The sequence below is a fragment of the Mesoplodon bidens genome (genome assembly GCF_964165515.1).
Source record: "Mesoplodon bidens genome assembly, chromosome: 7".
Classification (NCBI taxonomy): Eukaryota; Metazoa; Chordata; class Mammalia; order Artiodactyla; family Ziphiidae; genus Mesoplodon; species Mesoplodon bidens.
In genome coordinates, this window is record NC_138164.1 from 24,036,238 (window position 1) to 24,059,288 (window position 23,051).

Sequence of the window (23,051 nt, forward strand, 5' to 3'; positions counted from 1 at the left end):
AAATAGTAAGAACAATGATTTTTCAAATGATTCCTATCATATCTGACTTTATAGAACTCTTCACAAGTGCTTCCCAAAGTTTTTTCACTACATGCAATACCTAAATAATGGTAAAAACATGAATTAACACACACAAATTTGGAGACAGAAAAACAGGACGCGTTATCTTTAGCATTTCCTTCTTATTACTTAGCAAGAGCAAAGTGGTGAAACAGGAGAAGCCAACAATGCAACTCTCTGTCTCTGATTAAATCTCAACTTTCACGGCTTTTATTTTACTTGGGGAAATTATCCCAGTTCTCAGAGAATCCAACATATTCCCCTAGTAAGTGGGTAAAAAAAAAAAAAGCTGGTATAAGACATTCAACAAAAGTCTCAGAAGAGTAGAGTCATACTTCTCCAAAAAAGGCGGCAGTGCATGCCTCCAAATGAATTCCCTTTCTCCATGAATTCAACAAAAAAAGCTCAAAGAGCAGATAGCAAAACAGCATGATATTAAAAAGCAGTTTCTGCAGACTCACAGACATAAAGAACACACTTGTGGTTGTCAAAGTGGAGGGAGGTGTAGGGGAGGGAGGTATTGGGAGTCTGAGATTAGCAGATGCAAACTTTTATATATAGGATGGATAAACAACAAGGTCCTACTGTATAGCACAGAGAACTATGTTCAATATCCTGTGAAAAACCATAATGGAAAGAATATGAAAAAGAATATATATATGTACAACCAAGTCACTTTGCTGTATAGCAGAAATTAACACATCAACTATCCTTCAATAAATTTTTTTTAAAGGAGTTTCTGGAGTTAAGAAAATAAAATAAAACCCCAAATGACATCATTAAATGTAGATTCCTTGGGATTTTACACATAGACAGCCATATCATCTACAAATGTGAACAGTTTTATTTCTTCCTTTCCAATCTGTATGCCAATTACCCTTTTCTTGCCTAACTGCCCTAGCTAGGACCTCCAGTACAATGTTGAATAGGAGTGGTGACAGTGAATACCCTTGTCTTGTTCCCAATTTTTTTAATGAAAAGTTTTAAATTACAGATTTGATTTCTTTACTGGTTGCAGAAGTATACAGATTACCTACTTCATACTGGGTGAGTTTTGATAGTGTGTGGTTTTAAGGAATTGTTCCATTTATTTTCAGTCATCAAATTCATGTGTGTAGAGTTGTTTATAGCATTCCCTTACTATGCTTTCAGTATCTGTGGAATCTGCAATTATATCCCATTTAATTCCTAATATCAATAATTTGTGTCTTTCTTTACCTTACTCACTCTTGCTAGAGGTTCTAGATTTTGATGTTTTCAAAGAATCAGCTTTTTGTTTCAATAATTTTCCTTTATTGTTTTCTGTTTTCATCGATCTCTGTTCTTATCTTCTGCTGAAGCGCCTTTGGATTTGTTTGCTTTTCTAGTTTCTTCAGATGGAGGCTAAGATTATTAATTTGATATCTTTCCTCTTTTCTAATGTAGGCATTTAATGCTATAAATTACCCTCTCAACATAACTTTAGCTACATTCCACAAATTTTGATATGTTGTAATTTTCATTTTCATTCAGTTTTAAAGATGCCTTGAGAATTTTCTTTCCACCCATGAATTATTTAGAAGCATGTCATTTATCTTCACAAAAGTACTATGAAGGAAAGAGTACCACGGTAGAAAATAAAAAGAGAGGAAGAACTTAGGAAAAACAATCAGAAAATGGCCGTGACATTTAAACTGAGACTTGAAGGATGAGAAAAAACAGGCCATACAAAGGGTAGCCTCTGACGGGCTTCCCTGGTGGCGCAGTGGTTTAGAGTCCGTCTGCCACTGCAGGGGACACGGGTTCGTGCCCCGGTCCGGGAAGATCCCACATGCCGCCGAGCGGCTGGGCCCGTGGGCGATGGCCGCTGAGCCTGCGCGTCCGGAGCCTGTGCTCCGCAACGGGAGAGGCCACAACAGTGAGAGGCCCGTGTACCGCAAAAAAACAAAAAACAAACAAAAAGAAAAAGGGTAGCCTCTGAAAAAAGAACAAATGCCACAGGTAAGAAAGAGCTTATACTCTCTAAACAGGAGTGTGTGAGATGATCCACAGCTATGTCAGAAGAAAATATTAGCACTCCTATTTTTTAATTAAAACTAATTACAAAAATTATGCTTTACTGATTTTTAATATAGAAATCGACAATGGCCACTCTGGAAGACAGTTTGGTAGTTTCTTAAAAAACTAAACATACTTTTACCATATGATCCAGCAATCATGCTCCTCAGCATTTACCCAAATGAGCTGAAAACTTATCTGTACACAGATGTTTATAGCATTTTCATTCATAATCGCCAAAACTTGCAAGCAATCAACATGTCCTTCACTAAGTGAATGGATAATTAAACTGTGGTAAATCCAGACAATGAAATATTATTCAGTGCTAAAAAGAAATGAGCTATCGAGCCATGAAAAGACATGGAGGAACTTTAAATGCGAATTACTAAATGAAAGAAGCCACTCTGAAAATACTATATACTGTATGATTCCAACTATATGACATTTTGGAAAAGGCAAAACTGTGGAGACAGTTAAAAAGATCAGTGGTTGCTAGGGATCAAGGTGGAGAGAGGGATATATAGGCAGAGCACAGACGATTTTCAGGGCAGTGAAACTATTCTCTATGATACAATAATGGTGGACACATATCATTATACATTTCTCAAAAGCTATAGAATGTACAACACCAAGAGTGACAGTGTAAACTATGGACTTTGAGTGATATGAGGTGTCAGCGTAGGTTCACTGATGGAAACAAATGTACCGCTTTGGTGCTGGATGTTGCTGTGCACGTGTGAGGTCAGGGGATATATGGGGACTCTGTACTTTCTGCCCAATTCTCCTGTGAATCTAAAACTGCTCTAAAAAAAAAAGTCTATTTAAAAAAAAGTTTGAAAATCATTGGGTTAGAGAATCTGAATAAAGGCCACTGTAGCTAGAGCATAGAAATTAGAAGGATGGGGTGGGCTTTAAGGTCAGAGAGATAGGCAGAAGCAAAACTATGTAGCACTTCCAAGACCTGAAGGGAAGTCCATATTTTATATTAGTTATATAAGAAAGCAACTAAAGGTTTTTAACTTTTCTTCCTTTCTACCTTATTCGAAAAACTATTTTCTTCCTTAGGACAATCTTAGGGCTCTTGCTTTGGAATCCCTTCTTCTCAGGAAACATACACGAGCAATTTTCCTGTGTATTCAACTACTCTCTCTTCACTGAATCCTTCTGATTACATGTATGTGTACTCCAATCACTCTCTTCTTTAATAGGACCCCCTTTTCCCTTCCCCTTGTAACCAAAACTTTTGAAAATGTTGTATTTGTTAATCCATTTTCTCACTTGTCACTCATGCTTTCATACCAGTTTGTTATACAACTGAACACCATCAACCAACTGACTCTAACTGCCACATGGAATAATTCATCCAACAATAGCAGAGACACATTCTTTTCAAATGCATATGGAACACTCACCAAGTTAGATCTTATCCTTGATCATAAAAGAAATCATAACAGTTATAAATAATTTTGGTTATAAAAAGCATGGTCTCTGACCATAACATTAAACCACAAAAGGAAAACAAAACCGGATAATTACCCCAAATGAATGGGAATTAAACAACATGCTTCCAAATAATCCAGGGTCAAAGGGAAATCCTCAAAAAAACCTAGAACATATTTTGAACTAAAGAAAAAGAAAAAAAAAACATTGTCAACATGTGTGAGATGTGACTAAAGTAGTGTTTAGAGAAGAACTTATTATATTAAATGCACATATTTGGAAAGAAGCTCTCAAATCAATGATCTAAGCTTAAGAACCTAGAGAAGAAATGAAATCCAAAACAATCAGAAGTAAGGAACTAATAATCATAAGATCAGACTCAGTAATGAAAGAGGCATACCACTACAGAGCCTAAGCGCATTAAAAGGATAATGAGACAATAATGTTCAAGAACAACTTTATACTCATACATTCAACAACTTACATGAAATGAACAAATTCTTAAAGAAACAAATTCCAAAGGTCACTGAAAATATGTAACCTAAATAACCCTGCATCTATTAAAGAAACTGAATTCATAATTAAAAACCTTGCAACCACCACCACCTCCAAATCCAATCCAGTAATATATAAAATGGATAATACATCATGCCCTAATAGGGCATATCCGAGGAACACAAGGTTGACTCAACCTGTGAAAAACTGATCAACATAATTCACCATATCAATAAACTAAAGACAAAAAAACTCATGATTGGGCTTCGCTGGTGGCTCAGTGGTTGAGAGTCCGCCTGCCGATGCAGGGGACACGGGTTCGTGCCCCGGTCCGGGAGGATCCCACATGCCGCGGAGCGACTGGGCCCGTGAGCCATGGCCGCTGAGCCTGCGCGTCCGGAGCCTCTGCTCCGCAGCGGGAGAGGCCACAACGGTGAGAGGCCCGCGTACAGCAAAAAAAAAAAAAAAAAGATTATCTCAATATATGCAGGAAAAAAATTAACAATTCAATATCCATTCATGATAAAAAACCATGAGCAACCAGAATAGAAGGGAATGTCCTCAACCTGTATTAACAGCTAATATGCTGAACTTCCCTGGTGGCACAGTGTATAAGAATCCACCTGCCATTGCAGGGGACACGGGTTCGAGCCCTGGTCCGGGAAGATCCCACATGCCATGGAGCAACTAAGCCCGTGCGCCATAACTACTGAATCTGTGCTCTAGAGCCCATGAGCCACAACCACTGAGCCCACAAGCCACAACTACTGAAGCCCATGCACCTGCAGCCCGTGCTCCACAAGAGAAGACACCACAATGAGAAAGCTGCACACTGGAGCAAAGAGAAACCCCTGCTCGCCGCAACTAGAGAAAGCCCACGTGCAGCAATGAAGACCCAATGCAGCCAAAAATTAATTAATTAATTTATTTATTTATTTAAAAAAAATAGCTAATATGCTGATGATCAAACACTGAAAGTTTCCCCCTAAAACCAGGAACAGGACAAGGAAGGATGTCTCTTCTCACTACTCCTAATCAAAATCATATCGGAGGAAAAACTATAAATCTCTTTGAAGAAAACACAGGGGGAAAGTTTCATAACATTGGATTTGGCAATGATTTGTTGGAAATGACCCCAAAAGCACAGGCAACAAAAGAAAAAAACAGATAGACTGTATTCATCAAAGCAAAACCTTTTGTGCATCAAAGGACACTATCATCAGAGGTAAAGGCATCCCATGGAATGGGAGAAAATATTTCCAAACCATGTATCTGATAAGGGATTAATATAGAATACATAAAGAACTCCTACAATCCAACAACAAAAAGCAAACAACCCGATTAAAAACTGGGCAAAAGATTTGAATAGACTTTTGTCCAAAGATGCTATACAAATGGCCAATAAGCACATGAAAAGTTCAACATCACCAGTCATTAAGGAAATGCAAATCAAAATCACAATGAGACACCACTTCATACACCTTTACATTAGGATGGCTATTATCAAAAAAAGAAAGAAAGAAAAAGAAAAAGAAGTGTTGGTGAAGGTGTGGAGAAATTGGAACACTTGTGCATTGCTGATGAAAATGTAAAATGGTGTAGCCCTTGTGGAAAACAGTATGGTGGGTACTCAAAAAATTAAACACAGAATTACCATATGATGAAGTAATTCCACTTCTGAATATATACCCAATTGAAAGCAAGGACTCAAAGAACTATGTGTATACCATGTTCATAGTAGAGTTATTCACAATATCCAAATGTAGAAACAATCCAAGGGTCCAATGACAGATGAATGGATAAACAAAATGTAGTATACACATACAATGGAATATTATCCAGACTTAAAAAGGAAGAAAACTCTGACATATGCTACAACATGGAAGAACCTTATACATTATGCTAAGTGAAATAAGCCATTCAGAAAAGGACAAATACTGTACAATTTCACTTATAGGAGGTACTAGGGTAGTCAAATTCAGAGACAGAAAGTAGAATGGCTGTCAAGAGCTGGAGGTGGGGAGCAGGGGAAGTTCCCGTTTAATGGGTACAGTTTCAGTTTGGAAGATTCTGGAAATGAGTCGTGATGGTTGCATAACAATGTGAATATACTTAATGCCACTGAATTGTATATGCAAAAATGGTTAAAATGGTAAATTTTATGTTATGCACATCTTACCATTAAAAAAAAAATCATACTGAGGTCCTAGTCTATATAAGGTAGAAAAAAGAAATAAGGCCACATGGCTCAGAAATGAAGGAACAAAAAACTCTCTACTACTTGCAGATGACACAACTGTCTAAACAGAAAATTCCCCAGAATGAACAAAAGAGCTCCTAGATCTAATAAGCAATTTTAGCAAGGTCCCAAATCAATATGGTATACAAAAGTCAACTGTACTTCTGAACATGGAAGAGAAAATATTTTCAAAAGACAGTAAAATTTACAAACTACTGCAGTATAAATCTAACAAAAATATACAAACTCTGTATGCTGATAAATCAAAAAAGATGTAAATAAATGGAGAGATATATCATGTTCATGGACTGGAAGAGTCTATGTTAAGATGTCTATTGCTCCTTAGTTCAATAGGTTCAACGTGGTACCAATAAAATCCCAGCAGGATTTTTTGTAGAAATCAACAAGCTGATTCCAAAATTTATATGGAAATGTTGGTTTAGAAGACTAAGGCCATCTTCTCATCTCACTCTAAACTCTCTCCCTAGACAATCTCATCCATAACCATGGCTTCAATCACCACCTCTACCAAATATATTTTGAATGTAAACTTCACTTCTTGAGCAGGCTTCCTTAGAGAAGTAAATTTCAGAGAAGGTAACTAACTAAAAAAAAAAATTCAACCAAAAGACTGACTATTAGAAGTGAAAGTAGTTTGCTTAAAAATAGAGAATTTCAGAGAACATGCCAGATGATGGAATCAGAGTAAAGAGACGAGAGGAACGACTGCCTTTGTTTCAGAGACCCATAGTTACAAGTAATAATCTAAAATGTACAAATATTCTAAATATTTAGGCTGAACCATTTTGGTGACAGACGTGTCGGTGTACCCTAGATATCACTGGCCTATTCTCTAAAGGCTGCCACTAGGCTTACTGAGGCCTCTGTTTGGGACAAAGCCTCCTTTGTGTTCAGAGCAACAGCAAAGGCCCCAGATAAGAAATTAAGCAATAGCTAAGGCTTTTATTCATGTGGGAACAGTAGAATACAATGTAGACCACTGATTAGGTCATGGGTTTATGGTCCACAAACATCTTATTTTGAAATAATAAACTGATGGTAAAAAATATAGATAAATGCCTTTTAAGTTAGCACAATTTATCTTGAATACTTCTCAATGAAAAACACTGAGTTTCTAAATTTTCAGAGGTGGCTGTATTAGAAGACTTTGACATCTGGCTTAAAGTCACCTCATTAAAGCCAAATACCATTTTCACCCATTAAGCCACCCAGAGCCAGAAATATTTCACTTTTGAAATCAATAAACTCAAAAATTTCAGCCTCTGACCAAACTTCCTTTGTGGTCTCTTAGTACCTCTCACCTACAAACTGTCAACAAGACCTCCATGGCACCCCACTCTACTTATCTTGTTAGTCACTGGGTCCTATATATTCTATTCTAATATTTCATTTCAATTACCTTACCAGTGACCTGCAAACTGCCTAGTCCTAATGGATACTTCTGCATCTTATTATTTCTACAACACTTTAAATGTCACACCCCTTCCAACTGGAAATTCTCTTGCTTTCCCTTTTATGACATCTCGCTTGGTTTTCTTCTTTCTACTTTAATCATTGTTGCATTTAGGTGTCACTGATCTGTGAACTCACTGCATTATAACTTTTGGTTTACTTGTTTTTTTCTGTCATTGGACTGTCAAGTCTTTGAGGACAGGCATGGCACCTTTCAATTCTGTAATTCTAGTTCTGATAGCAGGCACCAAATACATTATTAGTGACAATTTAAGAAGTACATAATACATGAAAAGTGTCAGATTCTATAATCATTTAATTTCACTAAGGTACTGTTAAACTGTGAGGTCATTTGGGGGATATAAATAGACTCAATGCTCTTTTGGTGAAATTTCATTTCACAAGGAAAAATTCACAAATAACAAACTTTAAAACATACCTGTCCACTGTTGCTGAGATATTTCACACCAGTATTTTCTCACTGAAAGAATGTCCTTCAGCAATATGTTGCTACAATCAGCTCCATAAATGGCACAATTAGATGAATCTTTCACTGTATCCATGATATAATTCAAGAGTTCTTGACATTTTAGCCTGGGTGCTCCTATTTAAAAATAAAATAAACAAAAACATATAAATCTTAAGAAAAATAAGTTAAGGATGCTTGGAATGGCAATTGTATAAATAATTCCATTTGGGAAATTACTGTTAACTAATCTCCTCCACATAAAACAGGGATTAGCAATCTATGGCCCAGGGGCAAAATTCAGCCAACCACCTGTTTTTGGAAATAAAGTTTCATTGGATCACAAACATGTCTATTCATTTACATATTGTATACGGCTACTTTCATGCTAAAACGGCAAAGTTGAGTTGTTGAGACAGAGACTACATAGCCTGCAAAGTCAAAAACATTTACGATCTGGTCACTTTAGAAAAAAAATTTGCCAATCCTATAGGATTATATAGCAAAAACAATCATTCTACCTTAATAATTCACAATTTCTGACATTATACCTTGAGTGACCCAAAGTTTCCTGGTATTTTTTATAAAATCCTGAATTTATTAGAGTAAGATTGTAAGGAGAATACTATTTACTTTGAAAAGCAAAATTACTTCCAAGTCCTATAACAGCATTTATTATATATACGTATGTAAGGCTATAATTTTTAGTTTTATTTATTAGAGGTCCTGAAAATTCAGAATTAATGGATATATTCTTTTTTCTTTTAATGGAACTTTTTTTTTGAATTTATTTATTTTTGCTGCATTGGGTCTTTGTTGCTGTGCACGGGCTTTCTCTAGTTGAGGTGAACGGGGGCTACTCTTCGTTGCGGTGCACGGGCTTCTCGTTGCGGTGGCTTCTCTTGTTGCAGAGCAACGGGCTCTATGCTCGCGCACTTCAGTAGTTGTGGCACGCAGACTCAGTAGCTGTGGCTTGCAGGCTCTACAGCACAAGCTCAGTAGTTGTGGCACACGGGCTTAGTTGCTCCGTGGCATGTGGGATCTTCCCGGACCAGGGCTCGAACCCATGTCCCCTGCATTGGCAGGCGGATTCTTAACCACTGCGCTACCAGGGAAGTCCCTGGATATATTCTTTTTAAAAAAAAATTTATTTATTTTATTTATTTATTTTTGACTGTGTTGGGTCTTTGTTGCTGTACACGGGCTTTCTCTAGTTGCGGCGAGTGGGGGCTACTGTTCGTTGCAGTGTGCGGGCTTACTGTCGTGGCTTCTCTTGTTTCAGAGCGTGGGCTCTAGGTACGCAGGTTTCAGTAGTTGTGGTGAGTGGATTCAGTAGTTGTGGCTCGCGGGCTCTAGAGCACAGGCTCAGTAGTTGTGGCGCACGGGTTTAGCTGCTCCACAGCATACTGGATCTTCCCGGGACCAGGGCTCAAACCCATGTCCCGTGCATTGGCAGACGGATTCTTAACCACTACACCACCAAGGAATCCCTGGATATATTCTTAAAGGTAACGAAAGTACATTTAAAAGTTAATTGTTACTTTCAGTAAATCGTATTGATGTCACAGCTGAAATTTTTCATATTTCAATACTAACAATCTTAAAATTGCATATAAATTTTTGTTGTAAGTTATGAGAAGGATGCAAGTCATTATGTATATTTGAATATATTCTAGTTTAGGATTTTTTATGATGAAACTAGTTATGTTTAGAAGTATGATAAATAAATATACACTGGTATAACAAAAAATCATCGCTTCTTGGCCTTTTGGCTAAGATCAAGGGTAGTTTCTGTTATTATTAGTTTAAAAAATCATTTTTACTTATGGCTTATAATTTTAGGCATCTGGCTAATGATGAAATGCACAATCATAATATCCTCTGCTGTAACACCCTGTGTATTTCTCTCTTATAGTCTTCCTAACATTTTCTTAACTATAACATCTGTTATAGTTGAACAATATTTGCTTACTGGTTCCTTCCCATCTACCTCTTTTTTTCTGATCTCTGTTTCTTTCATCATACCTTGGGTACCAATGTTAAGCAAGTCTGGCAAAGTCTGGACATGTGTTTAAATTCTCATCAACCTTCCAACCCTTTAAAAAAAAAACTGAAGAAGTGAGGTGAGGGCTTCCCTGGTGGCGCAGTGGTTGAGAGTCTGCCTGCCAATGCAGGGGGCACGGGTTCGTGCCCCGGGCTGGGAAGATCCCACATGCCGCGGAGCGGCTGGGCCTGTCAGCCATGGCCGCTGAGCCTGCGCGTCCGGAGCCTGTGCTCTGCAATGGGAGAGGCCACAACAGTGAGAGGCCCGCGTACCGGAAAAAAAAAAAAAAAAAGAAGTGAGGTGATATGATAGTACCTCCTGGTTTTGCTCCGAGATTAAAGATGTTTAAGTTACAAAGTAAAACTTGAAAGAAAAAAAAGCCTTGAATAAAAATATCATTTTTCAACCATTTAAATAATCTGACACTGAAAATTTCATCCATTCATTCCTACAAACCAACATATTGATATTTTCATACATTTTTAAATGTGATCACGGGCTTCCCTGGGGGTGCAGTGGTTGAGAATCCACCTGCCAACGCAGGGTGTATTCCTGGTGAATTCCAGGTTCGATCCCTGGTCTGGGAAGATCCCACATGCCGTGGAGCAACTAAGCCCGTGCGCCACAACTGAGCCTGCACTCTAGAGCCCGTGAGCCACAACTACCAAAGCCCACGTGCCTAGAGCCCGTGCTCCACAACAAGAAAAGCCACTGCAACGAGAAGCCCGCGCACCACAACGAAGAGTAGCCCCCGCTCGCTGCAACTAGAGAAAGCCCATGCGCAGCAACGAAGACCCAACACGGCCAAAAATAAATTAATTAAAAAGAAAATGTGGGTCTTTCTTGGTGGCACAGTGGTTGGGAGTCCGCCTGCCAACGCAGGGAGCACGGGTTCGTGCCCCGGTCCAGGAGGATCCCACGTGCCGCGGAGCGGCTGGGCCCGTGAGCCATGGCCACTGGGCCTGTGCGTCTGGAGCCTGTGCTCCACAACGGGAGAGGCCACAGCGGTGAGAGGCCTGCGTACCGCAAAAAAAAAAAAAAAAAAAAAAAAAAAAAGAAAATGTGATCTCCACTGTTAATTTTGCAGTAGGTTTTTTTCACTTTAAAGCAAAATTCTAAGCTACAAAGTTTTCTGATGGGCTACAAATATCTTTCTTTCACTCACAAATTCTATCAGACCATATTAAGATCTATTAAGAGCCCAGCATTAGTAGCCAAGAATACAAATTTTAATGGATGCAGAGCAAAAGTGGGTGCAAAAATATTTCGGTGTAGCTTTCTTCTGTCTATGCTGGAGTCCCTTCTCAGGACTTGCAGCTATCCACACAAAATGGCATCTCAGAGGAGCCGAAAGACTAAATTTTTGCTAAAGCCACTGCCTTTTAGACTCAGGTCTCATACCACCGTTCTGAAACATCATTCACTAACAATCTATATCCTTCTACTTAATAATGTTTACCAACACTGGGTTTCTCTGATTCTTAAACTAAACTTGGCATCACAAAGCCACTTTCTTATCTGTGAAAAATAAACAAAGTTTGAGTCCAAGTCCCTAAACAAACATTTCCGCCTCTAGCTTTTCAGCATTGTATGAAAACCATTTCCTTACAGAAGCCTACTAGGATTCTGCATTTTGGTTCAAAAATATTGGCTTTTAAAAACTGTATAAGTTCAAAATGGGAGATATGTGGCTCATCAGGAGCAAAAGAGAACTTGGTTTTTTTTTTAATCAGTAGTAAGCATGCTATTAGTTAAAAGAGTGTGGGTTCTGACTGCCAGGAAAGCTAATGTGATCTTAGAATGAATCAGTTGAAGTATAGAATAAAAGATATGCAAGGCCTGCTCCACTCCATACCAATCAGAATATGCCTATAAGATTGAGTCCCACACTTTAAGAGATAGAGAATTAAACTGAAGAATATTCAGAAGTGACACAAAAACTAGCTCATATGAGCAATAGGGAGTAGGTCTGTTTAGCTTAGAGAAGACTCAGGGGAAATATCATGGGTAACTTCAAATATCTCAAAGGATATTTGAAAAAAGGATATTGAAAAACTGAGTTAGTATTTTTCTGTATTACCTCAGCAAATAGAGGCAGTAACAAAAGGAGACAGGTTTTCACTACTATGAAAACTACTAAAACAGAAAAGAAAGCCTCAAAAGGCATGTTTAATCATTATGGCTACCTAAGTGCCAGGGACATATAGATGGGATCCAAGAAAAATGGGTAGATGAAATAATATTTTTTAATCCTTCCAAACCCTGAGATTCTATCATTCCATGCTTGTATCATTCCTCCAAATATTTGAACCTATAGCATTAAAAATCATTATATGTACTAGAAATTATAGTTAGCACTGAACTTTTTTTTTTTTTTTTTTTTTTTTGTGGTACGCGGGCCTCACTGTTGTGGCCTCTCCCGTTGCGGAGCACAGGCTCCGGACGCGCAGGCTCAGCGGCCACGGCTCACGGGCCCAGACGCTCCGCGGCATGTGGGATCTTCCCAGACCGGGGCACAAACCCGTGTCCCCTGCATCAGCAGGCGGACTCTCAACCGCTGCGCCACCAGGGAAGCCCAGCACTGAACTTTTATATCACCATATTCAGACCAAACTCATGTAACAATAATCTATTAAGCCAAGTAACAGCACTTACTTTTATTTGCACATTTGATGAAGTATTTGACTAAGCTACTGATTTCTTGCATCTTTTTCTGCCTGGTGGCTTGTGTTGAGGTTGATACATTTGGTTTTGCTGTTCTCAGACATTCCGTTTCTTTCTGAATATATTTCTGTAAAACTCTTCAAGAAAGTGCAATGTAATTTCAGAAACTCATTAAAATAATACTTAATTATAATAGTTTCTAAAAGTCCTTCATGCCATCATAAAGAGCACTGTTTAAACCACATTGCTTCAATCAATGTACCAGCTAAACAAAACAATTACATTTCTTTTTTAAGGCCTAAGTCCTCAACACCGATTTAAAGTCTGGCCTGCAAAGCTCTTAATCTGTAACCTCCAGGATTTTCTATTGCTTTCTTGCCTGCTTTCTCATTTTATCACTAAAAGCTTGCAATGCTATCAGGGTCTCTCAATTCTTTCTCAACTCTTTGTTATTCTGTACATAACCTATCTCTTTCCTAGGCAGTTGGTAATGTCTCTAGCCTTTAAATGAAGCCTGCCTATAAGATATTCATGATTAGCTGGGTACATCAGGTGCATATTTGGCTTACATGATCAGCTTATGCAAAACAGTATTCATCTTTAGATAACTATATTTGCAGTATTTGAAATAAAGTAAGTAACCAGAGGAAAAGAAGTATATATTTTTCATGTTATCTATAATGATATCTGCAATGGTCTATCTAGTACCAAATAAGAGCTAAAAAATAAAATAGATTATCTGTTCTAAACATTCAAGAACAAGTAAATACTCATATTTTCCCTTGACTGAAAATGTTCTTTCAAGTTTATCAGTATTCTATATTAATTTAAAGTATTTTATTCATCTTACCTAAGTCTTACAATCTATTTCTAGTTATAAATGGACTTCATAATTGAAAATTATGTCTTAATGTAAAAAGCATCAATTCTGTTTGCCACTCCAGTTCAGCAGTGAATTGTGTCTTTCCAATGCCAGAGGTTTGTGTTTGTTAACTGCATTCATATAGTTTTTCTAAAATTCCTTTTTACTTTTTAATTATAGTTTAACATATGGCAGTTACTTAGAGCAATATTTAAATCTGTCAAAGTAACAATAAAGGACTTGATATAACTTAATTTTATGCTCTAATTTGAAATAAAGTCTTATGAACTGGTATGAAAGAAATTCTAATTTTGAGTGAAACATGTCTAAGACATTTTATTGAACGAATGATTCAAAAATTTTAACTCTTTCTTTATGAACATCCTTTAAAAATTATGTTTCAGATAAATATTGACCACCAATTTCCTATGCAAGGCACAACGGTACAAAGGGAGCAAAGATAAATTAGACCTACATACACAAAAAAATATCACAAGAGAAATAAAAATGAAAAAGAAAAATAAAGACAGTAAAAAAATTTAGAAAGGAATACCTAAAAACAGCATCCCAATTCAAATATTTCCCTTGTTTGGAATCTGAATGCTGATCTAAATGTTGAACAGTTTCAGGATCCTGAATCAGGCGCTTAAATTTCTCAACCTCTTTCTGAAAATGAAAAAAGAACAAAATAATGCGTTACCAATCACACACTTGTTTCAAGGAAAGATTAAATTTAAGTAATTTACTACCCTTCGTTCTGTAGCTCTATCATGTTCTAGTTGACGGCAGCAAATAAGCAGATCATTAAGTGCTAGACTCATGATTCAGAATTTCAGAAAACACATCATCTGTAAAAAGAATATATACATATGTAAAATTACTTCAGACTGTGGTATTAATATATAGTTAGATCTAACTGTATAGCTAGAGGCATAGTATAATGCACAATGATTTTTCTTAGTACTTCCATATTTAGATGAGATTTTTTTAGAATATATCAAAACAAAGACTTAACATGCAAATGTGTGTTGAATGTGTAGCAGGATAAAAATAAGTAAGGTATAATTTACTTTATTTTTCTGAGACCTCTTCTAAGAAGAGGATCTCTTAGAGGAGAGACCTTTTCTTCTTCCAAGAAACATGACATTTAAATTGAAATATAAAAGATGAAAAAAAGGCAGCCAGGCAAAGAATAAGGAAAATAGCACTTAAGGATTTAACACTGTCTGAACAATTTAAAAGGACCCTTTCTTATATGTAGTGACTTGCCACTTTCCTGAGCCAAAAGATTAAATTGCTTATGCTTTGGAATGGATATGCAAGAGGTTATCAGAGCTAGTAAGCCTTGCCTAGCACTTACATCTCAACTGGCTTTATGGTTCTCATTTAATACATAAAAATAGGAGGAAATGATATTACTATTATAAAAGGAAACGAAGGAAATTATATGCTATAGTGATATACCTTGCAAATGTCAAAGGTCAACTATATTTTACTATGTCTTTTTGTGTGTGTGTGTGTGTTTGCGGGCCTCTCACTGTTGTGGCCTCTCCTGTTGCGGAGCACAGGCTCCGGACGCACAGGCCCAACGGCCACGGCTCACGGGCCCAGCCGCTCCGTGGCATGTGGGATCTTCCCGGACCGGGGCACAAACCCGTGTCCCCTGCATTGGCAGGTGGACTCTCAACCACTGCGCCACCAGGGAAGCCCTATATTTTACTATGTCTTAATGCCACTGCAGTAGACCTCCTCCTTTTAGATTTTCTGATATAATCAAACCTTCCTTTGATAAACTTAAAAAAAAAATCTTTCAAGAAAAGCACTGTTTTAGTATTTCTGAGCCTTTTTACAAAGAAGCTTCATTTTTGTTACTATAAATGTTTATAAACAAGGAAAAAAATGTACGTCTATTATATCTACACTACATATATATCTCAAGAGGAAAAAAAAGGTGGGCCAAGTCCTTTCCCCATCCATCCACATAAATTCTACTCCATCTTTCAAGATCAAGTATATTACTCTGCCTCTGCTTAATCTCACAGAATCTTAAAATTGGAAGGAACTGAGAGACCATGTCCAACCTTCCTACAAAGGAAGAAATCTCTCCAACAAAATTATTGCCCTCTCTTTAAACACTCTCACTTAGAACAAACTTCCTAATAAGACTACTTATTTTATTGGCAGATAGCTCTAATTCTCTTCTCCATTTATATCCATAAGTTGTTCTGATTCCTTTACCCCTATAACAACCTCCTTTTCTATGCTGTAGAATACAGGTCATTATTTATTTGATTGCCTTTTTCATTTGATTGTATACCTCTTGAAGGCAAGGGCTGTCGTTTTTACTTTTCCATTCCTTATATTTGTATCTAGAACTCCTCTCCCTTCTTGCTCAATATTAGTTTAAAGGCTTCCTGAGTCAATAAGGAAAATAAAATTGGGATTCTAACCAATGAAAACACCTTAGCAATATCCAAAGAACCGTAAAGGCAGGCACCTATATTCTTAATATGTTATTTGTATTGTGAAAAAAATGCATGTTTACTGAACATGTGACACTTCCAAGAAGTGACAGCCCTAAACTTTTTTTTTAAGCTGTGGCTTTTCTGAACTTGCTTTTCCCCTTATCCAATTCTCAGAGATTGATTACTTCCAAGGAAACAAAACAGTTCAGTATTATCTACATAAACAGGAAATGTTCATTCACTGCGACAAGCAACAAAATTTACTGGGCAACTACTGTGTTCGAGGTACTATGTTATGGGTAGTTAAGACACATAATGAACTAAACAGACACAAATCCTACCCTCATGGAGTCATGACTAGTGGGGAAGAGTGACAATAAACAAGTACACTGATAAATCAATGCATAATTCCAAATTGTGATATATGACTCAAAGGAAGCAAATACACAATAGCAATGGAAAGGATCATTTTTTATAAACTATTAAGGAAGATGAATCAGAGGAGGTTACAATAAAGCCAAGATCTGAATGAACTGGTGCCGATCATAGAGTTAAAGGACCAACATCTTAGATAAGGAAACTTAGCACAGCCAAAGGGTCCCAAGATGAAAAAATGCAAAGTATGTTGGAGGAACTGAAAGATGGCCAAAGGAACTAGAGAGTAGACAGGAAGAGTAAGAGTGTCACTGAATAAAGATGAATTCAATTAATACATTAATCCACAACGATTTAGGTTCCACTCCCAACCATGCAACTGGCATGATACATGTTTCCTAAGTAACAGCTTCTGAACTGGCAAATCCGTTGTTCCTTTTCGGATCTCAACCAAGTTGGTCCCTTTGCAGAATTTGACAATGATGCTTATATACCATCTTCCTAGATCTAATTCTGCCTGTAGCATGCCATTCTTTCCTAACGGTAAGAGTGTGGAGTCTGTGGTCAGATTGTACTAGTTCATAACCTGGTCCTGCCACTTACAAGCTGTATAACCTTGGGCATGTTAGCTAATCTCTCTAAACCTCCGTCTTCTCAATGATAAAATGAAAAACAATACTAGAACTGAACTAGATCTTCAAAGAGTTATTTATTGTAAGGATTCGTGTCCATGTTTAACACAGTGCCTGGGACATAGAAATTGCTCAATAAATATTAGCAATTATCATTATTCCCTTCCTTTCTGTTTCACAAGTCTCTTTTGACGGTTCTTTTTCCACCCACACCTGAAAGAACATCCTTGTCTCCTTACTTCTCACTGTATGTTCTCACAGTAGGATCTCATCCATTCCTATGATTTCAACACGTGAAAAATGCCCAAATCTATTTCATTCAGTGCAGGACCTCACTCTTGAGCTTCAGGAACCTTTTACATGTTGTGCCTTTATATGCGTTTTCCCTTCTGTCTAGAAGGTTCCTATCATCCTCCAGGCCAATTTAACACCGCAAGGTCTCACCCCAAACAGAATTGATTCTCCCAGGCTACGTTTCTACAGAACCTCATCCACTCCTCTACCACCACAATCCTCTTCTATCACATTTTCATTCTTAATTCTAATAGTCTTGTTACTTATCTGTACCTGGTAAAAGCAGCCACCAACGCTCTTGAGTGCTCACCACAGGACAGGATTATCACAAGGAAGACAGTACAACGAGGTCACACAGCTAGCTGACTCGAACTCCGGGAGTGTGATACCAAAGCCCATGCTCTTAATCACGAGACTGTAGTTTAAGCCCAAGCAAATTGCTCGCTGATTAAAACTCCTAATTATGAGAGGGGAGAAAAAGATGATTACTCAAGCCATCTAGTTACATCTGGACACAGGAAGGGTACGCGCACGAAGGTTCAATTCTGGGCATTAAGAAGTAGGTTCAAGGCTAAGTCGGCTGGAGCAGGAAGGGTGGGCGGACAAGAGCGATAAGGACAGTGGGCTGGGCAAGATGAGGTGAATTCAGAGAGGAGTAAACGGCCGCTCTGGAGGAGTGAGTCTGAAGGCCAGGACTGAACGGCTCCGATACGACTTAATTCCCCAACGCAGAAGCCACTGCGCTGCTTCCGCGCCCCTACCGCTGGACTCGGATAGCCAAGGCGGAATCTCTGGAAGCGGCGGCGGCCGAAACCTAGAAACCCGCTCAACTCGCCTCCCTCACGGGCCGAGCCGGCTGTCCACGCACTATTTCGGCTTCCGGATCAAACCTGGCGTGACCACGCAGCGTGCGTCTCGGTAGGAAGCAGTAAGGCAGACGGGCGCCCGGACACTGTCTGCCCATGCGCGCCAAACGCTACAAGCTCTCCGCTCCAAGCACTCGCACCCCCAAAACGACGAGCTCATCTTAGGAAACGCGCCTGCTCCCTGCCCGCCAATGGCGTGCGACCGCTGCGTTCGCCGCTCGCACTACCCGCCAATGGCGTGCGACCCTGCCTTCGCCGCTCGCCCGCTAGCTCGGGCTCCGGCTCACTCGTCCCGCCTCCTCGCCCCCTTCAGCCCCACCCCTCCAAATATGAGGACGGATATGACGACATGTCGAAGAAGAACCAGGCGGGTTTCATTTCGGCGCCTTTCTTTCTCTGGCGGAAGCGATTGGCTGGCGAGGAGCTAAAGAGGCGGGACAAATCGCCGCGGGTTTAGTGCCGCCACTGGAACCGGGAGATGCGGCGCAAGAGCTGTCGCTGTGTTGGCTTTTACCTGGGTCTTGTCTCTTATTGCGGTTCCTTCTGCGGCTTCGATCATGCTGTTACCTTCGGATGTAGCCCGACTGGTATTGGGTAAGCGCCGACGCGGGAGGGAGGGGTATTGAACCAGGCTAAGCAGGACGGAAGGACCTTTGGGGCCAAAGGTTTTCCTTGGGTGGTGAAGCTTTGGGGCTTTGCCTCCCCGCCTGCAAATTCAGACTGGAGGTGAATCTTCTTCAGTCGGAGGCTCGGATGGTTTAAGCTTCTTTGTGTGTGGATGCGCCTCTCTTCCGAGGCTCCGTGGCGAGGGGAGGCTGAGGAAAAGCTCGGGGTGAAACACCTGAGGCCCGAATCCGGTGGGAAAGTCAGGCCTGCACACTTAATTAGGATCCCTGCAAGGGGAGTTGCCTACGTGATGGATGGACTGCGTTCTTCAGCCTTGGGCTCACTTTCCCGTGTCAGAGCTGGGACCGAATTAGGAAAAATAAGAACTTCCCCAGCCACCCAGCTTTGTAGAAGGACCTTCCTGACGGCCTTCTCATAACTAGCCCTTAGAACTACGAATTTGGGACAAATGGGGTGATCTTCCCTCTCTATCCCCCACCCTCCCGCAAGAAGTCGTAGAGTGTAGAGGTTTGAAATGCCAGTTGCATACTTTAAGACAGCAGCAGCAATTCCTGTTCTTTTGATTAGCAAGAATTTTCACAGGGGAAATGCCTTCCAGTTAAACATTTTCTAGTCCTAGTTAGTTTTTCCTCAATTTGAAAAGAATTAGTAACACTGCCAGTTGTCAGGCTGTATTGTCTGTGTGGGAAACGGGTTTTGTTGTTTTTCCCCTGAAAGAATAAAGAGGATTGTACTGCTGGGAATGAGAGCCACATAAATCTCAAAACCGGAGCCAGTGATTTACAGACATTATACGTGAATGGTAAATGGTAAACATCTGTGATAAAACTTCTTCTGCTATCCACGGCCATTACTACCATTATTTTATTGCCAGAAAAATCCATTTCTTATTCCATTTTTAAGTACTCAGCCCTGTCCAAAAAAAATGCCTTTTGTGCACAGGCTCTTGATGAGCACATTTTGCAGAAAACATTAGAAGGTAATGTTTCTACCATATGTTTTTGGAGAAAATAATGACTTAAGTTTAAACTAATATTTTGTTAATGTTTGGTTAATCTTTTGTGCACTTTATCAGAACTGAATATCAACAGTTAACCTACATCATCTAAGGAAAAAGCTAGCTATCTTGTAATTGTTATATTAATTAGGCTTATATGTAAACAGATCCAAAGTAGGCTTTCACAAAGTTCACAATGACATTGACGTACTTTATTATGGGTAGCTGTCCTGTGCATTGTGGGATGTTTATCAGCATCCCTGGCTTCTATCCATTAGATGCCAGCAGGACCCCAGTCCCCACCCCCACCCAGTCGTGAGAATAAAAAAAGTGTCCAGATATTGCCAGTATGTTTCCTGGAGGGCACGAACCACTGGTCTTAAGAAAGCAGTACGATTTTCTAACTGGAATGATTTACACCAAACTTGTATTTATTCTCCACAAACCAGCTGCTCTCCTAGACTTCCTCCTTTTTTTAAAATGGATAAAAACTACAGAGATTGTTTCTTACCCTAAAATTCTTATTTGTCATTCACATTCCATTTTCATTGCCACCAATCCTAGCAGTATGCATCCCATTACTTCTCTTTAGGACTGTTGTCATGGCTTCTCATATGGTCTTGCAATTCATCTTATTTACTGTTACAAAAATCTGCCTAAAGCATTCACACTACACCTCCAATTCTCAAAGTTGAAAGAGTTGTGCACTTAAAAAAATTTCAAGTTGTGCAAAAGAATAATACCAAAAAAAGCAAATCTCCCCACACTCACCACTCTTGCTTTTTTCATTTAGCATTATCATATCAACATGGAGATCTATGATCACACAACTTAGTGGCTTAAAATATTAACAGTTTTATTATTTGCTCATGATTCTCCTCCTGTCAGTACTCCCTCCCTCTCAGTACTCCTTCAGCCCCTCTCATTGTTGGCCCCTTTTCTTCATTATGTCCTTTCAGCAAATCTGTGGGTGCGTAGTATGTTCCAGGCACTGTGCCAAATGCTAAAAATAGAGTTCTCCCCTTAGAGTTTACATAATTGGGTTTTTTACCCTTACCCACACACACCAAAACATTTTCCTAGACCCCACCTCACATTCTATCTAATGCTCTATCTATGTCACCCTTTGACAAGTCAGATTTAGTCAAAGAATAAGCTCTACTTAGTTGCTCTATTTCCTCACTTAGTTTTCATTCTTCAACATACTGTGCTAACTTTCGTACCTCACTACTCCGCTTAAATAGCCCTTGCTACTCCGCTACATCCAGCTCTTTCCTTGCTGGAATTTCTTTAAATATTGTACAGGCCAAACTACATCAAAGTGTTGTTTGTTGCCTCTGGGCCACCAGTTTTGGTTTTATTAGTATGTCATACAAGGTGCTCTGTGGAACGGACCCTACCCATCTCTCTTGCTTGATCTCAACTTTTCAACATAGGCCCTATGCTCCAGGCATACCAAACGACTTAGGGTTTCTGCAAATACTCTTCTTATGTATTTTGTTCTCTCTGCCTGCAATGTTTTTCTCCTCGTCTTCCTAGTACACTTGTATTCAAGGTTCAGGTCAATTGTAATCTCAAACTTTTTCCAGCTGGTACAGTTAGTACTTTCTCCTTACATGCTCTCATGGCATTGTGGATTACTTCTGTCATACTCTTACCATGTTTATTGTAGCTTTGTATTTACTTTTTTTTTGGTAAAATAAAACATAAAATTTAACCATTTTAGCCATTTTTACAGTTCTGTGGCATTAAATACAATCACATTGTTCTGTAACCATCACCAGCATTCACCTATAGAACTTCACCTTACCAAAATGAAACTTACTTTTTTGTCCTATTTAGTATTCTTAATCTGGGATTAATGGACAGGCTTCAAGAGTTCTGTGAGCCCCCAGACTATCTATAAAACTTAATGTATAGGTGGGGCATTTTTCTATGGGTAGAGTATCCAGAACCTTATTTAGATTCCCAAATACGTTTGTTCCTTTCTGTGTGAGTCAGCATCCATTCAGGAAAACTGAAAGTGATCTGAGTATTTAACATGGAGGGATTTAATGAGGGAATTGGTTACACTGGTGATAGAAAAGCTAAGACAAGCTGCTTACATGAGCCATTTCAGAGAGTAGCAACAGCAGGAAACCACTCTGATAATCAGTAAGACAAGGAGAGATGAAACCCAGAGGCTGGTTTCACTGTGGAAGCTGGAAGGTAGACTTGTCTGGTGTGGGAGCAGTAGTAGAGGAGATTCTACCATGGCAAAGAGGAAATGGAGGAAAAAAACATGGCTGCTTCTAACTGCCCTCCAATCTCCAACTGGTGCTTCCCATTGATTGAACCCAACCAGAAGCTAGCTGACATGGAGCCCAGGAAATTGCCTGCAGGGGCTCAGGTTTCCTGTCCTACAGGGCAGAGCAGGGGAAACAGGAAGAGTAGATTTGAAGACAAACAACCAGGACTGGCATACCTCCGAAAGGTGAAGAGCCACTGGTTCTATTCACCTTTGTATCACTGAGACATAGATATTTAATAAATATTTACAAAAGTGTAGCTGTGATCATGACCTTCCCCTTAGTACTGAATAATATCTGTCATTTTTTTGGATTCTGTTTATTCAGATTCTGTTATTTATTCATAATAATATGTCATTGCTGACATTTACAACATTTTATGGTCCTTACCCATTCTGTCTTTTCAGCTGTATTTCCAACTCTTCTCCATCATATACCTAGTGCTTCATCCAAACCAGGCATGTTCTTCAAACATGCTCCATATGTGCTTTCCATCAGCTTCGTTGGGATTCCCCTACTGTCCTTCAAGATTTGTCTCTTCCTTGAAACATGCATAGTATTCCCCAGTCTGTCAATACTTTCTCTAGCCTCTATGAAGTAAGTCCAACTGTCTTACCACCTTTCCTTATATTACAGTTATTTGCATATATATCTTTTGGGTCTTTGTAGATAATAGCTTCTTTACAGAGAGATTTTCTTTGTTATTTGTGGATCTAGTAATACAAAG

General features: G+C 39.0%; 2 protein-coding genes across 4 annotated transcripts in view; one reads left to right on the forward strand and one right to left on the reverse strand.

Moving 5' to 3' along the window:
* Positions 1–18,553, reverse strand: part of ATM (ATM serine/threonine kinase) — a 140,601-nt gene extending 122,048 nt beyond the window's left edge. Inside the window, exons 1-6 of one of the 3 annotated variants that reach the window (XM_081239953.1) lie at positions 18,308–18,553; positions 17,820–18,003; positions 14,530–14,628; positions 14,334–14,446; positions 12,910–13,055; positions 8,184–8,348 (exon numbers count right to left, since the gene is read on the reverse strand). In XM_081239953.1, coding sequence (XP_081096079.1) covers positions 8,184–8,348; positions 12,910–13,055; positions 14,334–14,446; positions 14,530–14,601 — 496 coding nt within the window. In that variant the 5' untranslated portion in view covers positions 14,602–14,628; positions 17,820–18,003; positions 18,308–18,553. The remainder of the gene's footprint in view (positions 1–8,183; positions 8,349–12,909; positions 13,056–14,333; positions 14,447–14,529; positions 14,629–17,819; positions 18,004–18,307) is intronic. The other 2 variants (XM_081239952.1, XM_081239951.1) reach the window with 2 other exon arrangements.
* Positions 18,554–18,819: 266 nt separating this feature from the next.
* The window catches only part of NPAT (nuclear protein, coactivator of histone transcription), a 52,933-nt gene continuing 48,701 nt past the window's right edge, over positions 18,820–23,051 (forward strand). The window contains exon 1 of the mRNA XM_081239673.1: positions 18,820–19,006. Coding sequence (XP_081095799.1) covers positions 18,970–19,006 — 37 coding nt within the window. The 5' untranslated portion in view covers positions 18,820–18,969. The remainder of the gene's footprint in view (positions 19,007–23,051) is intronic.